Source organism: Microcaecilia unicolor, chromosome 3 (genome assembly GCF_901765095.1).
Source record: "Microcaecilia unicolor chromosome 3, aMicUni1.1, whole genome shotgun sequence".
Taxonomy (NCBI): domain Eukaryota; kingdom Metazoa; phylum Chordata; class Amphibia; order Gymnophiona; family Siphonopidae; genus Microcaecilia; species Microcaecilia unicolor.
The window spans coordinates 255,498,360-255,521,648 of record NC_044033.1 but is presented as its reverse complement, the minus strand read 5'-3'; the positions used below and the strand labels follow the sequence as shown (position 1 = coordinate 255,521,648).

The following is a 23,289-nucleotide window of genomic DNA, read 5'->3' as shown; positions in this document are numbered from 1 at the left end:
TTTTTAAACAGTTTTTATTGAACATATAAATGAAAAACGCATACTGTTAACAACTTACTTGTATTGTTCACCCACCCCAAACTTCACCCCCCACTTTTCCCCCAAAACCAAACACAGCTCTAATTCTGAAGGACTTGGACTCTTACAGCCCCTCAGAAAGCAAATCAAACATCTTCTGGTTCTTCCCTTCTCATTTGACTTGTTTTTAAGTAGAAAAGGACTCTTGGTGGTGACTCCTTTCATGTGAGCTTTGACTACTGTCAGCTATGACTCACCATTACTCTTTACATAAGTCTTTCCATACTGGGGTAGACCGAAGGTCCATCAAGGCCAGCATCGTTTCCAACAGTGGCCAATCCAGGTTAGAAGTACCTGGCAAGATCCCAAAACAGTACAATATATATTATGCTGCCTATCCTAGAAATAAGCAGTGGATTTTCCCCAAGTCCATTTTAATAATAGCTTATGGATTTTTTTTTTTAGGAAGCTAGCCAAACCTTTTTTAAACCCTGCTAAGCTAACTGCTTTTACTACATTCTCTGGCAACAAATTCCAGAGTTTAATTACATGTTGAATGAAGAAATATTTTCTCCAATTTGTTTTAATTTACTACTTTGTGGCTTCATTGCTTGCCCCTAGTCCTAGTATTTTTGGAAAGAGTAAACAAGCGATTCACCTCTTCCCGTTCCACTCCACTCATTATTTTATAGACCTTTATCATATCTCCCCTCAGCCATCTTTTCTCCAAGCTGAAGAACCCTAGCTGCTTTAGCCTTTCCTCATACAGAAGTTGTCCCATCCCCTTTACCATTTTCATTGCCCTTTTCTGTATTTTTTCTAATTCCTCTATATCTTTTTTGAAATGCAGTGACCAGAACTGCACACAGTATTCAAGGTGCAGTCGCACTATGAAGTGATTGAAAGGCATTATAACATTTTCATTTTTGCATTCCAATTCCTTTCTTAATAATACCTAACATTCTATTTGCTTTCTTAGCCACCGCCTCACACTGAGCACAGGGATGACCGAGGGGTAAAGGGGCGATCAAGGAAGACAAAGACGTAGCGGAGAGATTGAATGAATTCTTTGCTTCGGTCTTCACCGAGGAAGATTTGGGTGGGATACCGGTGTCGGAAATGATATTTCAAGTGGACGAGTCAGAGAAACTTACTGACTTCACGGTAAACCTGGAGGACGTAATGGGGCAGTTCAGCAAACTGAACAGCAGCAAATATCCTGGACCGGATGGTATTCATCCTAGAGTACTGATAGAACTGAAAAATGAGCTTGCGGAGCTACTGCTAGTGATATGCAATTTATCCTTAAAATCGAGTGTGGTACCAGAAGATTGGAGGGTGGCCAATGTAACGCCCATTTTTAAAAAAGGTTCCAGGGGAGATCCGGGAAATTATAGACCAGTGAGTCTGACGTCGGTTCCAGGGAAAATGGTAGAGGCTATTATTAAAAACAAAATTACAGAGCACATCCAAGGACATGGATTACTGAGACCGAGTCAGCTCTGCTTTTGTGTGGGGAAATCTTGCCTGACCAATTTACTTCAATTCTTTGAAGGAGTAAACAAACATGTGGACAAATGGAGCCAGTTGATATTGTGTATCTGGATTTTCAAAAGGCGTTTGACAAGGTACCTCATGAAAGGCTACAGAGGAAATTGGAGGGTCATGGGATAGGAGGAAAAGTCCTATTGTGGATTAAAAACTGGTTGAAGGATAGGAAACAGAGAGTGGGGTTAAATGGGCAGTATTCACAATGGAGAAGGGTAATTAGTGGGGTTCCTCAGGGGTCTGTGCTAGGACCACTGCCTTTTAATATATTTATAAATGATTTAGGGGGTGTGTGTCAAGATGGCGCCATGAGCGGACGTGTTTGAAGCGAGCTCCTGCCTCCCTTGTCAAATTTGAACATTTTCCTGCAAACAATGCCGCATACTAAACGTAAAGGGACTATCCGTGGACTTCCCCTACCTCCAGGGACGTCTACTCCGACAAGAGAGGGTTTGGAACGCTTCTTACTACTACTATTACTACTTGACATTTCTAGAGCGCTACTAGGATTACGCAGCGCTGTACAGTTTAACAAAAAAGGACAGTCCCTGCTCAAAGGAGCTTACAATCTAACGGGCGAAATGACAAGTTGGGGCAGTCTAGATTTCTTGAATAGAGGTAAAGTGGTTAGGTGCCAAAGGCGACATTGAAGAGGTGGGCTTTGAGTAGGGATTGAAGATGGTCAGGGAGGGGGCCTGGCGTATGGGCTCAGGGAGTTTGTTCCAAGCATGGGGTGAGGCGAGGCAGAAAGGGCGGAGCCTGGAGTTGGCGGTGGTGGAGAAGAGTACTGAAAGGAGGGATTTGTCTTGAGAGCAGAGGTTACGGGTAGGAACATAAGGGGAGATGAGGGTAGAGAGGTAAGGAGGGGCTGCAGATCGAGTGCATTTGTAGGTTAGTAGGAGAAGCTTGAACTGTATGCGGTACCTGATCGGAAGCCAGTGAAGTGATTTCAGGAGAGGGGTGATGTGAGTATATCAGTCCAGGCGGAAGATAAGACATGCAGCAGAGTTCTGAACGGACTGAAGAGGGGATAGGTGGCAAAGTGGGAGGCTAGTGAGAAGTAGGTTGCAGTAGTCAAGGCGAGAGGTAATGAGAGAGTGGATGAGAGTTCGGGTGGTGTGCTCAGAGAGGAAAGGGCGAATTTTGCTAATGTTGTAGAGGAAGAAGCGACAGGTCTTGGCTATCTGCGATTCCCCAAAGAGGCAGAGCGGAGTCCTTAGCGTTTGGAACTGGTGAAGAGGTTCCCACGCTGGATGTAGAAACATCACTTTCCCCGCCAAGCTCTATGGCCCCTCCTTGCCCTGCAGCTCAAGCTAGTCGAACAGGGATTACTTCTGAGCCCGGAAGGGGTGAAACTGACGAGCCCAGTGGGGAGCTCGAGGTAGCTGGGAAATCTGAAGCTACAGGAGAGACGGAGGTGAATCTAAGTCAGATCTGGCTAAAGCTGTTGGACATTGAGAAAACTTTGAGGCAATCTTCGGAGGAGGTAAAGATACTGAATTTAAGTGTGCAGGAAGTGAAGAACTCCATAGATGCTGTTAAACAAGATTTTTCCTCTAAAATAGAGGCCTTGCAGATAGAGTCTAAACAAACGGAAGAATTTAAAGTAGCTGTGATTAAAGACAATGCTGAGATTAGGAGGAAGATAGAACAAATGGAGAACTATAAAAGGAGATTAAATCTCCGTATATTAAATTTTCCTAGATTATTGGGGATTTCCCCAAATGACTTGTTTCAGAGATTTTTGAAAGAAACTTTGAATTTTTCACAAGAAATTTTTCCTCCTCTTAATAAAATTTACTATATTCCAAGCACAATGAAAAAAGTAGAAGGAGAATCTTCAATTGACTTACAAAATGTAACAGCTATTTTGGAACAATCAATTGTGGATGCTACTGAAAGAGGGACCATAGTTCCTCAGGACCATAGTAGATGATGGCAGAAAAAGACCTGCACGGTCCATCCAGTCTGCCCAACAAGATAAACTCATGTGTATACCTTACCTTGATTTGTACCTGTCTTTTTCAGGGCACAGACCGTATAAGTCTGCCCAGCACTATCCCCTCCTCCCAACCACCAGCCCCGCCTCCCACCACCGGCTCTGGCACAGACCATATAAGTCTGCCCAGCACTATTCCCCGCCTCCCAACCACCAGTCCCGCCTCCCACCACCAGATCTGGCACAGACCGTATAAGTCTGCCCACCACTATCTTCACCTCCCAACCACCAACCCCTCTTCCCTCCACCGGCTCCACCACCCAATTTCGGCTAAGCTTCTGAGGATCCATTCCTTCTGCACAGGATTCTTTTATGTATATCCCACGCATGTTTGAATTCCGTTATCCGTTTTCATCTCCACCACCTCCCGTGGGAGGGCATTCCAAGCATCCACCACTCTCTCTGTGAAAAAATACTTCCTGACATCTTTCTTGAGTCTGCCCCCCTTCAATCTCATTTCATGTCCTCTTGTTCTACCGCCTTCCCATCTCTGGAAAAGATTTGTTTGCGGATTAATACCTTTCAAATATTTGAACGTCTGTCCTCCTCGTCTTGGAACGCAAATCCTATACCATTCTCGTAGCTTTTCTTTGCACCACTTCAATTTTTTTTACATCCTTAGCAAGGTACGGCCTCCAAAACTGAACACAATACTCCAGGTGGGGCCTCACCAATGACTTGTACAGGGGCATCAACACTTCCTTTCTTCTGCTGGTCACACCTCTGTCTATACAGCCTAGCAACCTTCTCACTACGGCCACCGCCTTGTCACACTGTTTCGTCACCTTCAGATCCTCGAATACTATCACCCCAAGATCCCTCTCCCCCTCAGTACATATCAGACTCTCACCGCCTAACACATACGTCTCTCGTGGGTTTCTGCTCCCTAGGTGCATCACTTTGCATTTCTTCGCATTGAATTTTAATTGCCAAACCTTAGACCATTCTTCTAGCTTCCGCAGATCTTTTTTCATGCTTTCCACTCCCTCCCGGGTGTCCACTCTGTTACAAATCTTAGTATCATCCGCAAATAGGCAAACTTTACCTTCTAACCCTTCGGCAATGCCACTCACAAATATATTGAACAGAATCGGCCCCAGCACCGATCCCTGAGGCACTCCACTACTCACCTTTCCCTCCTCCGAGTGAACTCCATTTACCACCACCCTCTGTCGTCTGTCCGTCAACCAGTTCCTAATCCAGTTCACCACTTCGGGACCTATCTTCAGCCCATCTAGTTTATTTAAGAGCCTCCTGTGGGGAATCGTGTCAAAAGCTTTGCTAAAATCTAAGTAGATTACGTCTATAGCATGTTGATGATTCAGTTCTGCAGTTACCCAATCAAAGAATTCAATGAGATTTGTTTGGCACGATTTCCCTCTGGTAAAACCATGTTGTCTCGGATCTTGCAATTTATTGGTTTCCAGGAAATTCACTATCCTTTCCTTCAGCATCGCTTCCATTACTTTCCCAATAACCGAGGTGAGGCTTACCGGCCTGTAGTTTCCAGTTTCTTCCCTATCGCCACTTTTGTGAAGAGGGACGAAATCCGCCGTTCTCCAATCCCTCGGAACCTCTCCCGTCTCCAATGATTTATTAAACAAATCTTTAAGAGGACCCGCCAGAACCTCTCTGAGCTCCCTCAATATCCTGGGGTGGATCCCGTCCGGTCCCATGGCTTTGTCCACCTTTAGCTTTCCAAGTTGTTCATACACACTCTCTTCCGTGAACGGTGCTATATCCACTCCATTCTCAAATGTACTTTTGCCAGTCCCTCGTGGTCCTTCTCCAGGATTTTCTTCAGTGAAAACAGAACAAAAGTATCTATTTAGCAAATTGGCTTTTTCTTCATCATTATCTACATAGCGGTTCGCTGTATCTTTTAGTCTCACAATTCCCTTTTTAGTCATTCTCCTTTCACTAATATACCTGAAGAAATTTTTGTCGCCCCTCCTTACGTTGATAGTTTCCTTTGTTTTCTATCAGGATCTAAATGCAATAATGAGATTGTATTTTAAATCAACTAACCGTATGTTTGCCGGCCAGAAAATCTTGCTTTACCCCGATGTGACTAAAACCACACAGGAAAAGAGGAAAAAGTTTCTATCTATGAGGTCAAAGATTTTGGAAATAGGAGGATCATTCCTTCTTGCATACCCTTGCAAATGTGTGATTAGATTGAATCAAACAAAATATGTTTACTATTTGCCTGATCAGCTTAAGACTTTCTTAGAAGTAAAACAACATTAGAGATTATTAATAATATGGAAATAACGGCAACATAATTTCTTATATGATTTGAATATGGTATAATCTTCACTAATTTATTTATTTTATTGCATTTGTATCCCACATTCCCCCACCTATTTGCAGGCTCAATATGGCTTACATAGATTTGATAACATTGTCATAGCAGGATATCGGATACAGTTAGTAATGTGTAGCGATTAAGGAAGGGGAGAGGGAAGAAGGAAGAGAGTTGTTGGGTAATTATGGAAGGTGTGTGTTCATAGTTGAGTGGACTTAGTGAGGTTATAGGTTCTCATTGTAGGCCTTGTTGAAGAAGAATGTTTTCAGAGATTTTCGAAAGATAGATGTTTCTTTGATTGTTTTCAGGTCTGTAGGTAATGCATTCCATATCTGTGTGCTCTTGTAAGAGAAGGTTGTGGCGTGCATCAGCTTGTATTTAAGTCCTTTGCAGCTGGGGTAGTGCAGGTTGAGAAATTTGCGGGATGATCTTGTGGCGTTTCTGGGAGGTAGGTCCACGAGGTTTAGCATGTAGGTTGGGGCGTCTGCATGAATGATTTTTTGTACAATCATGCAGATCTTGAACGCAATGCGTTCCTTAAGTGGAAGCCAGTGAAGTTTCCCTCTTAGGGGTTTTGCGCTTTCATATTTGGTTTTTCCAAATATGAGTCTGGTGGCTGTATTAATAATATGGGAATAACGGCGACATAATTTCTTATATGATTTGAATATGGTATAATCTTCACTAATTCCTACCCCCCCCCCCCCCCCTTATAGAGGTCTAAGGAAGCCACTTGATTTTGGATTGTTGAAATAAAGAAAAATGTTTTTCTGTATTATTATTTGTTTTCTATTAATGGCTGTATTACACTTTGCAGTATTGTTTCTGTATGAGTATATTTAAAATAATAAAAATGATAAATCATAAATAATTTAGAGATGGGAGTAATTAGCGAGGTAATTAAATTTGCTGATGACACAAAGTTATTCAAAGTCGTTAACTCGCAACAGGATTGTGAAAAATTACAGAAGGACCTTACGAGACTGGGAGACTGGGCGGCTAGATGGCAGGTGACGTTTAATGTGAGCAAGTGCAAAGTGATGCATGTGGGAAAAAAGAACCCAAATTATATCTACATCATGCAAGGTTCCACATTAGGAGTTACGGACCAAGAAAGGGATCTGGGTGTCGTCGTCGACAATACGCTGAAACCTTCTGCTCAGTGTGCTGCTGCGGCTAGGAAAGCGAATAGAATGTTGGGTATTATTAGGAAAGGTATGGAAAACAGGTGTGAGGATGTTATAATGCCGTTATATCGCTCCATGGTGCGACTGCACCTTGAGTATTGTGTTCAATTCTGGTTGCCGCATCTCAAGAAAGATATAGTGGAACTGGAAAAGGTGCAGCGAAGGGCGACTAAAATGATAGCGGGGATGGGACGACTTCCCTAAGAAGAAAGACTAGAGGCTAGGGCTTTTCAGCTTGGAGAAGAGACGGCTGAGGGGAGACATGATAGAGGTATACAAAATAATGAGTGGAGTGGAACAAGTGAATGTGAAGCGTCTGTTCACGCTTTCCAAAAATACTAGGACTAGGGGACATGCAATGAAACTACAGTGTAGTAAATTTAAATCAAATTAAAACAAATCGGAGACAATTTTTCTTCACCGAACGCATAATTAAACTCTGGAATTCGTTGCTGGAGAACGTGGTGAAGGCGGTTAGCTTGGCAGAGTTTAAAAAGGGGTTAGACGGTTTCCTAAAGGACAAGTCCATAAACCGCTACTAAATGGACTTGGGAAAAATCCACAATTCCAGGAATAACATGTATAGAATGTTTGTATGTTTGGGAAGCTTGCCAGGTGCCCTTGGCCTGGATTGGCTGCTGTTGTGGACAGAATGCTGGGCTCAATGGACCCTTGGTCTTTTCCCAGTGTGGCATTACTTATGTACTTATATCAACGATGACACTTAGATCCCTTTCCTGGTTGTTGACTCGTAATGTGGAACCTTGCATGACAAAGCTATAGTTTGGGTTCTCTCTTTCCCACATGCATCACTTAGCACTTGATCACATTAAACGTCATCTGCAATTTGGATGCCCAGTCTCCCAGTCTTGTAAGGTCCTCTTGTAAATTTTCACAATCATCTTGTGATTTAACCACTTTGAATAACTTTGTGTCTTTAGCAAATTTAATTACCTCACTAGTTACTCCCATTTTTAGATCATTTATAAATATGTTAAAAAGCAGCGGTCCCAGCACAGACCCCTGGGGAACCCCACTAACTACCCTTCTCCATTGAGAATACTGACTTTTTTACCCTACTCTCTGTTTTCTATCTTTTAACCAGTTTACAATCCACACTACTTCTTATCCCATGACTCTCTAATTTCCTCTGGAGTCTTTCATGAGATACTTTGTCAAATGTCTTTTGAAAATCCAGATACACAATATCAACCGGCTCACCTTTATCCACATGTTTGTTCACCCCTTGAAAGAAATGTAGTAGATTGGTGAGGCAAGATTTCCCTTCACTAAATCCATGTTGGCTTTGTCTCATTAATCCATGCTTTTGAATATGCTCTGTAATTTTGTTCTTTATAATGGTCTCTACCATTTTGCCCGGCATCAACATCAGGCTCACCGGTCTATAATTTCCTGGATCACCTCTGGAACCTTTTTTTAACAATCTGCATTACATTCATCAGCCCAACGCTACAGTTTTTCAGTGATCGATATCAACATTTACTTTTCTTAAATGAATCAAAGAAAACAATTCTGGACCATTCAGATCAATATTCCCCCGCAGTACGTGTACTTTTGACATTTATAAGTGACTTGATAAAGTTTCAGCGTCTATAATTTCTTCTCTTTTTTTTTTCTTTCTGCCTATATGTCACTTAGACTATTTTGAAGGCACAGCCCAACTGCTGACAGCAGTAATCTGAGAACTAGAGTTCAAATCCCATTCCCATATGTGAATCCTTGTGAACAGAGGCACCTGGCTTGGAAATGGAAGGTCACAATTTCCAGCCTGTTTTACAGAAGACCAGATGTTAAATATGTTAAGGGGAACGGGAGATACATGTGTGTTTCTGTAAATGTGCAGCAGGCCACTCTACAGAACTGTACATTTACAAAGTGAGCAACATCACTCAGTCCTGTCCAGAAATTCGTGCGTAGAAGAATGGCCAATTCAAGAAGCCAAGTGACGTGGAGGGGCATAATCGAACGCGAACGCCTATCTCCATGGGCGTTTATCTCCGAGAACGGGTCCGTGAAGGGGCGGGCTGAACCGTATTTTCAAAAAAATGGACGTATTTGAGCTGGGCGTTTGTTTTTTTAGCGATAATGGAAACTAAAAACGTCCAGCTCAAAAACGTCCTAATCCGAGCCATTTGATCGTGGAAGGGGCCAGGATTGGTAGTACACTGGCACCCCTGATATGCCAGGACACCAACTGGGCACTCTAGGTCAGTGCGGTGGACTTCAGAAAAAGCTCCCACATGCATAGCTCCCTTACTACGGGTGCTGAGCTCCCAACCCCCCTCCCCCAAAACCCACTACCCACAAATGTACAACACTACCATAGCTCTTAGGGGTGAAGGGGGCTCCTACATGTGGGTTCAGTGGGTTTTGGAGGCCTCCCATTTACCAGCACGAGTGTTGCAGGTGGGGGGGGGGATGGGCCTGGGTCCACCTGGCTGAAGTGCACTGCGGTACCCACTAAAAGTGCTCCAGGGACCTGCATACACGCAGGCCTCTAGGACTTGTTGCTGCTGAATAACATTGGCAGACCGGTTGACACTTGAAGACTAATCTCTCCGAAAACGTCCTTTATTGGAATAAGCACGCTTACTCACAGTTAACTGCAGATCAGAGGTTGTGCCCCACTGGCAACGAGTCTCCCTGGTACTGAGATTAGCAGTAGGTCAGAGCTGGCAGAATGCTGTACAATGCCCTCTTTCAGCCACATTCAAGGTAAGAACTACAGTGGGGGAAATAAGTATTTGATCCCTTGCTGATTTTGTAAGTTTGCCCACTGACAAAGACATGAGCAGCCCATAATTGAAGGGTAGGTTATTGGTAACAGTGAGAGTTAGCACATCACAAATTAAATCCGGAAAATCACATTGTGGAAAGTATATGAATTTATTTGCATTCTGCAGAGGGAAATAAGTATTTGATCCCCCACCAACCAGTAAGAGATCTGGCCCCTACAGACCAGGTAGATGCTCCAAATCAACTCGTTACCTGCATGACAGACAGCTGTCGGCAATGGTCACCTGTATGAAAGACACCTGTCCACAGACTCAGTGAATCAGTCAGACTCTAACCTCTACAAAATGGCCAAGAGCAAGGAGCTGTCTAAGGATGTCAGGGACAAGATCATACACCTGCACAAGGCTGGAATGGGCTACAAAACCATCAGTAAGACGCTGGGCGAGAAGGAGACAACTGTTGGTGCCATAGTAAGAAAATGGAAGAAGTACAAAATGACTGTCAATCGACAAAGATCTGGGGCTCCACGCAAAATCTCACCTCGTGGGGTATCCTTGATCATGAGGAAGGTTAGAAATCAGCCTACAACTACAAGGGGGGAACTTGTCAATGATCTCAAGGCAGCTGGGACCACTGTCACCACGAAAACCATTGGTAACACATTACGACATAACGGATTGCAATCCTGCAGTGCCCGCAAGGTCCCCCTGCTCCGGAAGGCACATGTGACGGCCCGTCTGAAGTTTGCCAGTGAACACCTGGATGATGCCGAGAGTGATTGGGAGAAGGTGCTGTGGTCAGATGAGACAAAAATTGAGCTCTTTGGCATGAACTCAACTCGCCGTGTTTGGAGGAAGAGAAATGCTGCCTATGACCCAAAGAACACCGTCCCCACTGTCAAGCATGGAGGTGGAAATGTTATGTTTTGGGGATGTTTCTCTGCTAAGGGCACAGGACTACTTCACCGCATCAATGGGAGAATGGATGGGGCCATGTACCGTACAATTCTGAGTGACAACCTCCTTCCCTCCGCCAGGGCCTTAAAAATGGGTCGTGGCTGGGTCTTCCAGCACGACAATGACCCAAAACATACAGCCAAGGCAACAAAGGAGTGGCTCAGGAAGAAGCACATTAGGGTCATGGAGTGGCCTAGCCAGTCACCAGACCTTAATCCCATTGAAAACTTATGGAGGGAGCTGAAGCTGCGAGTTGCCAAGCGACAGCCCAGAACTCTTAATGATTTAGAGATGATCTGCAAAGAGGAGTGGACCAAAATTCCTCCTGACATGTGTGCAAACCTCATCATCAACTACAGAAGACGTCTGACCGCTGTGCTTGCCAACAAGGGTTTTGCCACCAAGTATTAGGTCTTGTTTGCCAGAGGGATTAAATACTTATTTCCCTCTGCAGAATGCAAATAAATTCATATACTTTCCACAATGTGATTTTCCGGATTTAATTTGTGATGTGCTATCTCTCACTGTTACCAATAACCTACCCTTCAATTATGGGCTGCTCATGTCTTTGTCAGTGGGCAAACTTACAAAATCAGCAAGGGATCAAATACTTATTTCCCCCACTGTAAGTTGCCTAATGTGGCTAACACAGGAAAGGGAACTAAAACTGGCTTACAAAAATGGCCACTACCACATGGACTACAACAGGAAACACAACAGGGCACACTCTGACCCAGTAGGCAGGGGGAAAAACACCATGGGAGAAGAGCCTACCAACTACCAACATCGTGAGACTGTAACAAAGCTAATGTAATCACGGAGCCCAATACCCTACACCCACCACAATGCAATGCTGATGTGACCCTGTAGTGCACCCGAGAGCCACATCTGACCCAGGGAAAGGCTGTGACAGGATCGAACACATCCCTCTGCCTGTCGGCGTACCTCAGGGTTCTGTTCTTGGTCCCCTCCTCTTTTCTATCTACACTTCTTCCCTTGGTTCATTAATCTCATCCCATGGCTTTTCCTACCATCTCTATGCTGATGACTCCCAAATCTACCTTTCTACCCCTGATATCTCACCTTGCATCCAAACCAAAGTTTCAGCGTGCTTGTCTGACATTGCTGTCTGGATGTCTCAACGCCACCTGAAATTAAATATGACCAAAACCGAGCTTCTCATTTTCCCCCCCAAACCCACCTCCCCGCTCCCCCCGTTTTCTATTTCTGTTGATGGCTCTCTCATTCTCCCTGTCTCCTCAGCTCGAAACCTTGGGGTCATCTTTGACTCTTCTCTCTCCTTCTCTGCTCATATCCAGCAGACCGCCAAGACCTGTCGTTTCTTTCTTTACAACATCCGTAAAATCCGCCCCTTTCTTTCCGAGCACTCTACCAAAACCCTCATCCACACCCTTGTCACCTCTCGTTTAGACTACTGCAATCTGCTTCTTGCTGGCCTCCCACTTAGTCACCTCTCCCCTCTCCAGTCGGTTCAAAACTCTGCTGCTCGTCTCATCTTCCGCCAGGGTCGCTTTACTCATACTACCCCTCTCCTCAAGACCCTTCACTGGCTCCCTATCCGTTTTCGCATCCTGTTCAAACTTCTTCTACTAACCTATAAATGTATTCACTCTGCTGCTCCCCAGTATCTCTCCACACTCGTCCTTCCCTACACCCCTTCCCGTGCACTCCGCTCCATGGATAAATCCTTCTTATCTGTTCCCTTCTCCACTACTGCCAACTCCAGACTTCGCGCCTTCTGTCTCGCTGCACCCTACGCCTGGAATAAACTTCCTGAGCCCCTACGTCTTGCCCCATCCTTGGCCACCTTTAAATCTAGACTGAAAGCCCACCTCTTTAACATTGCTTTTGACTCGAAACCACTTGTAACCACTCGCCTCCATCTACCCTCCTCTCTTCCTTCCCGTTCACATAAATTGATTTGATTTGCTTACTTTATTTATTTTTTGTCTATTAGATTGTAAGCTCTTTGAGCAGGGACTGTCTTTCTTCTATGTTTGTGCAGCACTGCGTATGCCTTGTAGCGCTATAGAAATGCTAAATAGTAGTAGTAGTAGTAGTAGCATGGAGGTGGGTACGGCATTTGAGGTTGGCATACAGGCTGGGAAAAAAGTTTTTAAAGTGGGGTTTTGTTTGGTGAGAGGGGATTAGTGACCACTGGGGGAGTCCGGGGAGGTCATCCCTGATTCCCTCCAGTGGTCATCTGGGCAGTTGGGGCACTTTTTTGGGACTTGTTCGTGAAAAAAAAGGGTCCAAAAAAAGTGACCCCAAATCGCAGTAAAAACGCCTTTTTTTTTCCGATTATCAGCTACAGACGCCCATCTCTCCTTGGCAGATAACCACGCCCCAGTCCCGCCTCTGGCACACCTCCGACACGCCCCCATCAACTTTATTGTTTCCGCGATGGAGTGCAGTTGGAAACGCCCAAAATCTGCTTTCGATTATACCGATTTGGGCGCCTTTGCGAGAAAAACGCCCATCTCCCGATTTGGGTCGAAATATAAGCGTTTTTCTCTTTCGATTATAAGCTGGATAATATACCAGAGAGCTCAGCTATCACAATCGCTCTGCGAATGCCCCGGCTGAAAAGTGCATTTTACATTTATGCGGGTGTCAGAGGAGGTACAGAAACTGAGGATGAATTTTTGAAAAAACAGCTGCCTGGGCAGCTTCGGCAATGTAGTAGTGCAACACAATTTAGAAAATTGCTGAAAACACAGTTGTTTGTGTCTGTTTTGTTTTGGTTTGGTTTTTTGTTAATCTTATGAAGACTTGAGTTGTTTTATTATGGACTGTGTTGTTTTGTGTAAGCCTTTGTATTTTGAATATTGTGAATGTTGTCTTGTGAACCACCTAGTTATAGGTGGTACAAAATTTTTTAAAATAAATTTATTGTACCGCCCAAACCACATCCCCTTTGAGTCTGTGCCTCCCATAACAATTACATGTGAAACAGCAGCATTGTAAAATCATTATTTACATACACAAATGCAGTGGAAGCCTTTTAAAATGAGCTCCTTAAGTTCCGTCATCTCAGATATTCAGTTAGATTATAAGCTCACTGAAGTAAGGACTTATTGTATCTGAATAATACTTTAAGCTGTCTCGAACACTGCTTGGACAGGCAGAATAAAAATTCAATGTCTATACTTTACCGTCACCATCTGGGCTTCTCCTGCAATCAGCATACACAGTACTGGGCACTTCTCTGTAGGACAGAAAATGGATGAAACGCAGCACACAAAGTAATAGAAAAATAAACCAAATAATAATAAACAGCACCTGCAAGGAAAATGCAAATCCACAGCAGCAATAGGAACATAAGAAGAGCCACACGGGGTCAGACCAATGGTCCATCGACTCCAGAATCCAGCTTCCAAGTCACTAGTACATAAGTACATAAGTACATAAGTAGTGCCATACTGGGAAAGACCAAAGGTCCATCTAGCCCAGCATCCTGTCACCGACAGTGGCCAATCCAGGTCAAGGGCACCTGGCACGCTCCCCAAACGTAAAAACATTCCAGACAAGTTATACCTAAAAATGCGGAATTTTTCCAAGTCCATTTAATAGCGGTCTATGGACTTGTCTTTTAGGAATCTATCTAACCCCTTTTTAAACTCCGTCAAGCTAACCGCCCGTACCACGTTCTCCGGCAACGAATTCCAGAGTCTAATTACACGTTGGGTGAAGAAACATTTTCTCCGATTCGTTTTAAATTACCACACTGTAGCTTCAACTCATGCCCTCTAGTCCTAGTATTTTTGGATAGCGTGAACAGTCGCTTCACATCCACCCGATCCATTCCACTCATTATTTTATACACTTCTATCATATCTCCCCTCAGCTGTCTCTTCTCCAAGCTGAAAAGCCCTAGCCTTCTCAGCCTCTCTTCATAGGAAAGTCGTCCCATCCCCACTATCATTTTCGTCGCCCTTCGCTGTACCTTTTCCAATTCTACTATATCTTTTTTGAGATACGGAGACCAGTACTGAACACAATACTCCAGGTGCGGTCGCACCATGGAGCGATACAACGGCATTATAACATCCGCACACCTGGACTCCATACCCTTCCTAATAACACCCAACATTCTATTCGCTTTCCTAGCCGCAGCAGCACACTGAGCAGAAGGTTTCAGCGTATCATCGACGACGACACCCAGATCCCTTTCTTGATCCGTAACTCCTAACGTGGAACCTTGCAAGACGTAGTACCTGGCAGAAACCCAATTAGCAGCAACATTCCAATGTACCGATCCCAGGGCAAGCAGTGGCTTCTCCCATGTCCGTCTCAATAACAGACTATCCTGCTTATAATCGAAAGAGAAAAAAAACGCCTATATTGCGACCCAAATTGGGAGATGGGCGTCTTTCTCCCGTGGGCGCCCAAATCGGTATAATCGAAAGCTGATTTTGGGCGTTTCCAACTGCAATCCATCGCAGAAACGGGTAAAGTTGACGGGGGCGTGTCGGAGGCGTGGTGAAGGCGGAACTGGGGCGTGGTTATTGGCCAAGGAGAGATGGGCGTCTAGCTGATAATCGAAAAAAAAGGTGTTTCTACCGCGATTTTGGGTCACTTTTTTTGGACCCTTTTTTTTCACGAACAGGTCCCAAAAAAGTGCCCCAACTGACCAGATGACCACTGGAGGGAATCGGGGATAACCTCCCCGGACTCCCCCAGTGGTCACTAACCCCCTCCCACCAAAAAACCCCCACTTTAAACACTTTTTTTCCAGCCTCTATGCCAGCCTCAAATGCCGTACCCACCTCCATGACAGCAGAATGTGTTCTATCCTGTGACAGCCTTTCCCTGGTTCTGATGTGGCTCTTGGGTGAGTGTGACACCCTTTCTGTTATGTGCACTGCAGTCACATTAGCAATGCATTGTGGTCGGTGTAGGGTATTGGGCTCCGTGATTCCACTAGCTTGTGGCAAATGCTCACGATGTTGGTAGTTGGTAGGCTCTCGGGTGCAGTACAGGGTCACATCAGCATTGCATTGTGGTGGGTGTAGGGTATTGGGCTCCGTGATTTCATTATCTTGTGTTACAGTCTCACGATGTTGGTAGTTGGTAGGCTCTACTCCCATGGTGCTTTTCCCCCTGCTTACTGGGTCAGAGTGTGCCTTGTTTTGTTTCCGGTAGTCCATGAGGTAGTGGCCATTTTTGTAAGCCAGTTTTAGATCCCTTTCACGTGTTAGCCACGTTACAGAACTTAGTTCTTACCTTGAATTGGCTGAAAGAGGGCATTGTACAGCATTCTGCCAGCTCTGACCTACTGCTAATCTCAGTACCAGGGAACTCTTTGCCAGTGGGGCACAACCTCTGATCTGCAGTTAACTGTGAGTAAGCGTGCTTATTCCAATATGCAGGTCCCTGCTGCACTTTTAGTGGGTACCGCAGTGCACTTCAGCCAGGTGGACCCAGGCCCATCCCCCCCCACCTGTAACATTTGTGCTGGTAAATGGGAGGCCTCCAAAGCCCACATGTAGGTGCCCCCTTCACCCCTAAGAGCTATGGTAGTGTTGTACATTTGTGGGTAGTGGGTTTTGGGGGAGGGGGGTTGGGTGCTCGGCACCCGTGGTAAGGGAGCTATGCATGTGGGAGCATTGTCTGAAGTCCACCGCACTGACCTCTATGGTGCCCAGTTGGTGTCCTGGCATGTCAGGGGGGCGAGTGTACTACGAATCGTGGCCCCTCCTACAACCAAATGGCTCAGATTAGGACGGTTTTGAGCTGGGCGTTTTTAGTTTCCATTATCGCTAAAAAAAACAAACGCTCAGCTGAAAAATGTCCATTTTTTTGAAAATACGGTCTGTCCCGCCTCTTCACATACCCGTTTTCGGACATAGACGCCCATGGAGATAGGCGTTCGCGTTTGATTATGCCCCTCCATGGACAATATGCTGAAATCTTCTGCCCAGTGTGTGTTGGCCAAAAAAAGCAAACAGGATGCCCCTGTCACCCCTGCTGGTACAGGTAGATCTCTTACATCTTCTTCCGTAAAGACCAACGCAAAGAATTCATTCAATCTCTCCACTATGGCCTTCTCCTCCCCGAGTGCCCCTTTTGTTCCTTCATGATCAAGGGTCTCACGGATTCCCTCACAGGCTTTCTGCTTCTGATGTACCTGAAAAAGGTGTTACTGTGTATAAGACTGAAAATACTATAATGCTTCTGTATCGCCCCATGGTGTGACCTCACCTTGAGTATTGCGTTCAATTCTGGTCGCTGTATCTCAAAAAGATATAGCAGAATTAGAAAATGCTCAAAGAGCGACCAAAATGATAAAGGAGATGGAACTGCTCCCATATGAGGAAAAGCTAAAGAGGTTAGGGCTCTTCAGTTTGGAAAAGAGACGGATGAGGGAGGGATATGATTGAGGACTATAAAATCCTGACTGGTGTGGAACGAGTAGAAGTGAATTGATTTTTTACTCTTTCAAAAAGTACAAAGACTAGGGGACACTCAATGAAATTAATGGAAATACAAATAGGAGGAAATATTTTTTTTCACTCAAAAAGCTCTAGAACTCGATGGTGGAGGATGTGGTAACAGTGGTTAGTGTATTTCGATTTAAAAAAGGTTTGGACAAGTTCCTGGAGGAAAGATCCATAGTCTGTTATTGAGATGGACATGGGGAAGGCACTGCTTGCCCTGGAATTTGGTAGCATGGACTGTTGCTACTAATTGGATTTCTGCCAGTACTTATGACCTGGATTGGACACTGTTGGAAGCAGGATTCTGGGTTGGATGGACCATTGGTCTGACCCAGTATGGCTATTCTTAAATTCTTATGTAAAACAGAACAGATGCAGCAATAAGGTACAGGACAAAATAGTCATTCACAGCTTCTAAGAAAAGCACTGACTTTCTGCCTCATTACTGTCTCCCTCACCCTAGACTTTCACCCTTTTTCTCTACCTACCCCCCCCCCCCCCCCCCCCGGTACCTTTCTCCTTGGCTCTCTCTCCCCCTTTTCTCATGGCTCAGTCATTGTTGCAGTAGTGCCCAGGCAGGACTCTGATACTCGCTTACCTCCGATGCCCGTTTTCTGGTGCAAGATGTGCTCCTCCAGCCGCGCACGGAAAACCGTCTCCCCTCCCATCTGCTCCTGTGTCCCATCATCCACCAGCAGGAAGGCAGAGTAGTTATTATCCAAGGAATAACAGGGTCCGCCTTTGCTTTCCATGTAATACCTGGCGGGAAAAGAGCCCTGAGGAAAGAGACCCCATTCCATGATTAATGCAAGTTTTCCCCAAAGCATTTGAAGAGACAAACCATCTCCCAGTCACAGACATTTCTAATCTCTGTGGGGGGGGGGGGGGGGGGGGGGGGGAAGGTGCCTAGGGCAGAATTTGAACTGACATAGTTTAGCAGTGCAGAGCTGTCCCAGGCACAGGCCTCTGCTCAACCCCAATCCAAGTTTTATTCATCCAGGGAGTCTGAGACACTGGCTTCAGGCCTGTCAGTGCCAATGAGTTTGTTGACAATCTGAGTTTCTTCCCTAGTCTTAGTGTGCTGTTATCCTGGTGCCAAAGGGGACTCCAGCTCTGTGAGCTTACCTTAAGTTTGATTAATCTCTCCCGATTGCTCACAACACCCCACGGCGCAATCCCCATGGCCACCACGGTGCCGTGTCATCTAATTACTTCTACAGAATAAAGGTGATCTTGGTGTTTTGATGGCATGACTTTCTTTTTTGATTCTGGTGCACATCCTTATAAATAATATTATTGTCAGGGTTTGAGGGATGGGTTTGGAGGGGGTGAGTGTTGTAGGAATTTAGTGGTTTTGAGGGTCCCAGAAGTGTGAAGCTATAAGATCCCAGGCTACCTGCCTTGCTAAGAAGACATGGCTAGAAATGTTAATTTTTACAAAAGCATTTTAACATTTTTTTACCTATTTTTGCTTTTTGTATGGAATACGTTGGTTTGTAGATGCGACTCTTTGATGCTTTGATAACTGTTGTTCCATGCTTTCTTGTCTGCGTTCAATAAAATAAATGTAACTATCAGCCTCTACCGATTCCCACATGGCAATGTTGGTGAAGCCCATTCAAAGCGAATGGGCTTTCGTCAGGAATTGCTAGCGTGGTTTTGTAAAAGAGGCCCTATATTAGCAAAAATTGAATGTCCGCTTGAGCACCTTTAAATTTGGGGAGCTTTTGATTTTAATGGTATGGATTTTGGTGCCGTAAAAAGCCAAATTGTTAAACAGCTGAATCTTCTGAGCCTCCATTGGTTCAATAAAATGAGATTTGGGTGCTGGGGTTCAGATTGCAGCCGGTGCCGCCTGTCTGGCTAGAGCAGACTGGAGAAAGTTAGGATAAAAATTCATCTGAATATCGCTGCTGACTGAGTTTGACTATCTGGATACTCCCCTCTGAACGCTGACCCGTTTGAACATCAGTTCTTACAGGGGAAGATATCTGTGGAAATTGTCAGTCAACCCTGAGATTGCAAAACTACTCAAATGACTTTTCACTTACTAGCGTTGCTCAAAACAGCACCTACAGTTATCCAGGGGAGTAGCCAGACTGCAGATTTTAGGTGGGCCTAGCAAGAAGTGGGTTGGCACCAAGTGTTCTCTCTCTCTCCCCCCCCCCCCCCCCCAGAAAAAAAATCTCAGCTGGTGGGAAAATGCTTCTCTCCACCTTGGCAGTCTGCAGCAGGCATGCGCTGAAAACTGAGCGTGCGCAGGTGCCAGTATTGTGGACAGCAGCATTTTCGCTACCATCAGGGGGAAGTTTTCAGCTGGCGGAGCTTGGGATCCCCACCAGCTACCACTAACATGTGCTACTGTTGGGTGGGCCTGAGCCGTAAGTGGATGAGCCTGGCCCACCCAGGCCCACCTGTGGCTACGCCACTGTAATTATCAGTGTCACAGGGGCCGATGTACATAGCTTGTCTCTGTGTCCGGGAGACCTTTAGAGGCTTCCACAGGGTAGGGAGGTGCAGGTTACAAGACATGAGGCATGAACCAAAGAGAATTATCCAGGGCCTCTACAGTAAGACCACTCCCCTGACACTGCAGAGACAGGAGAGACTGCCCACTGTACCAATAAGAGCCTCTGTGCCCCCTCCAGTGACTTCTCACCTGACACTGCAGAGACAGGAGAGACTGCCTACTGCATCATTAAGAGCCTTAGTTTGCACCCCCTTCAGTGAGACTGCTTCCCCCAACACTACAGAGAGACAGGAGAGACTGTCCACTGCACCAATAAGAGGCTCTGCACCCCCTGCAGTGAAGCCACTCCCCTGACTGTTGAGACAGGAGAGACTGCCCACTGAGTCTCTGAAGTCCCTGCTGTGAGACTGCTCCCCTGTAATGTCATCTGTTCTATCGCAGAAAGTAACTTGGCTTTCTGACACCAGAGATTGGTTCCCTTCTCTCATTTCTGGATCACTGCCAGAGGAGGAGGAGAATTAAACTCCTGCTAAAATCAGGAATACAACCTGCCCCTGTGACACACATGATCTAAGACAGCAGGGATTGTGTGGAAGGACTGAGTGTCCCTGTAACATCCTGTCATGAAATAGAAGGGACTGTGCAGAAAGTCTGAGTGTCCCTGTAATGCATCCTGCCATGAGACAGCAGGGACTGTGCAGGAGGACCGAGTGTCCTTGTAACATATCCCGCCATGAGACAGCAGGGACTATGCAGGAGGACCAAGTGTCCCTGTAACATATCCCGCCATGAGACAGCAGGGACTGTGCAGGAGGACCGAGTGTCCCTGTAACATATCCCGCCATGAGACAGCAGGGACTGTGCAGGAGGACCAAGTGTCCCTGTAACATATCCCGCCATGAGACAGCAGGGACTGTGCAGGAGGACCGAGTGTCCCTGTAACATATCCCGGCATGAGACAGCAGGGACTGTGCAGGAGGACCGAGTGTCCCTGTAACATATCCCGCCATGAGACAGCAGGGACTATGCAGGAGGACCAAGTGTCCCTGTAACATATCCCGCCATGAGACAGCAGGGACTGTGCAGGAGGACCGAGTGTCCTTGTAACATATCCCGCCATGAGACAGCAGGGACTATGCAGGAGGACCAAGTGTCCCTGTAACATATCCCGCCATGAGACAGCAGGGACTGTGCAGGAGGACCGAGTGTCCCTGTAACATATCCCGCCATGAGACAGCAGGGACTATGCAGGAGGACCAAGTGTCCCTGTAACATATCCCGCCATGAGACAGCAGGGACTGTGCAGGAGGACCGAGTGTCCTTGTAACATATCCCGCCATGAGACAGCAGGGACTATGCAGGAGGACCAAGTGTCCCTGTAACATATCCCGCCATGAGACAGCAGGGACTGTGCAGGAGGACCGAGTGTCCCTGTAACATATCCCGCCATGAGACAGCAGGGACTATGCAGGAGGACCAAGTGTCCCTGTAACATATCCCGCCATGAGACAGCAGGGACTGTGCAGGAGGACCGAGTGTCCTTGTAACATATCCCGCCATGAGACAGCAGGGACTGTGCAGGAGGACCGAGTGTCCCTGTAACATATCCCACCATGAGACAGCAGGGACAATGCGGAAGGAATCAGTGTCCTTGTAAGACATCCTTCCATGCAAGCAGGTACCGTGCTTTGTAACATAACCACTATCAGTTCCGAGGCCCAGAATTGTCTCAGCATTTACAGGCAGTCTGAGCCTCAGTGAGTTGGCTTGTGGTGCAAGCAGGTTTCTTGAAAAAGCGCAGGTCTTCTGAGCGCTCTCTCTACACCTGACCCCTTCCTCACCACCTCAACTAGAGCCTCTGGCACTAACCACCTGGTGACAGCGGTGGAGCAGGACTCGGGTGCTGTACACTTGGCTCATTTCAAATATAAATTAATTCTTTGCTTCGGTCTTCACTGAGGAAGATTTGGGTGGGATATCAGTGCCTTAAATGGTATTAGAAGCTGACGAGTTGGAGAAACTTAATGAATTCTCTGTAAACCTGGAGGATGTAATGGGGCAGTTCTACAAACTGAAGAGTAGCAAATCTCCTGGACCGGATGGTATTCATCCCCGAGTACTGATAGAACTGATAAATGAGCTTGCGGAGCTATAATATAATATAATTTAAGCACCGATTAATCCAAATTCAAGAATTAGGGTAATTTCCAACTGAAATATATGGGTTACATTTAATAAATAAAGTAATCCAATTTTTTGTTCAAACACCTGATTCAGATTTCCTACATAATTTGGAGATGTGTAAATGCCTTTTACATGACATTTTAGACTGGTACCTGCTTTGGAATAGAATTATACATTGTCAAATTCCATCTTGGAGTAGGCTACTGTTTAGATTACTAGGCTAACCAACCCTACCAATCCAACGTAAATCCCCGCAACCGGCAACACAGCAAAACCAATGATCGTACTGGACAACATACAACCTTTCCTCCTTCCGACCCTCTTGGTGTCTGAAACACACGACCTTTTAACTACAATATAACCTTGTATCTGCTCTCTACCGGACTGGGTGAACGCCTGTACGGTACTATGTAAGCCACATTGAGCATGCAAATAGGTGGGAAAATGTGGAGTACAAATGCAACAAATAAATGATCCTCCAGAACCACCTTTGTTGAGTTCCAAACCCCACCCTGGAATACTGCAAGTCCACACCTGTGACCCTGCACATACACTAGCCAGCCTGGGTCTTTGTGCAGCTCTGTCCTACCCCTGTTCCCAGAATCTGGTACCTGGTCCTTCTCCAGTGCCATGGCTGCGGCTCTCTGCAGATCCCTGGGTGGCTCTCTGCCCTTCTTGTGTGACTGAGAACAGAGCTCAGATGATCCCAGTCCCAGGTGCTGTAGGGATCCCAGGGAGTACCAGCTCCTGTCCTGAAAGCCACACCTCCCACCTTCCCCAGCTGTACCTGGAGCCTGGACCTGATTCCCCATCCCCTGCATCACTGTGGGGTCACACCCAGACAGAACCTGTTATTATTTATTGCACTTGTATCCCACATTTTCCCACCTATTTGCAGGCTCAATATGGCTGTTAAAAGAATTTTAATTAACATACTCACGAATATCATCAAACCAAGTCAGGCTTTATTTACTTGCAAGGAGACAGATCCAACTGCAGTCAGAAGGTTGTCTGACTCTAAAAATCCTCCCTGCGTCTCTTATACATTTTCTACGTGCAGGAATACAAAGAGAGCTTGTTGCCTGTGTGTCTGTCAACACTTTCATATTTTCTAGCATGTTACATTTCTAGGCTACTGGGAGTTAGTTTCCCATGCATATCTAGGTACATTCCATTCTACTATTTGTAATGTACAAGGCCTGAGAATCTACATTTCAGAGAGTCTACATTTATTGTAGAAATTGTAAGAATGATTAACCCTATGTTAGCAAAACATTTTTTTTTACATTTCCCTCCTGTTTATCATTATTACATATTTTACTCAAGTCTCGAAGATAGGTTCCTCTCCAAGACTCTGCCTTTTAGTCCTGGAAATTCATGTAGTCTTGAGATTGTTATATA

At 45.6% G+C, this 23,289-nt stretch overlaps 1 protein-coding gene across 1 annotated transcript in view; it reads right to left on the bottom strand.

The window, feature by feature from the left end:
- TRPM4 (transient receptor potential cation channel subfamily M member 4) overlaps positions 1 to 22,546 on the bottom strand; it is a 145,589-nt gene extending 123,043 nt beyond the window's left edge. Inside the window, exon 1 of the mRNA XM_030197953.1 lies at positions 22,500 to 22,546. Coding sequence (XP_030053813.1) covers positions 22,500 to 22,520 — 21 coding nt within the window. The 5' untranslated portion in view covers positions 22,521 to 22,546. The remainder of the gene's footprint in view (positions 1 to 22,499) is intronic.
- Positions 22,547 to 23,289: the final 743 nt, after the last annotated feature.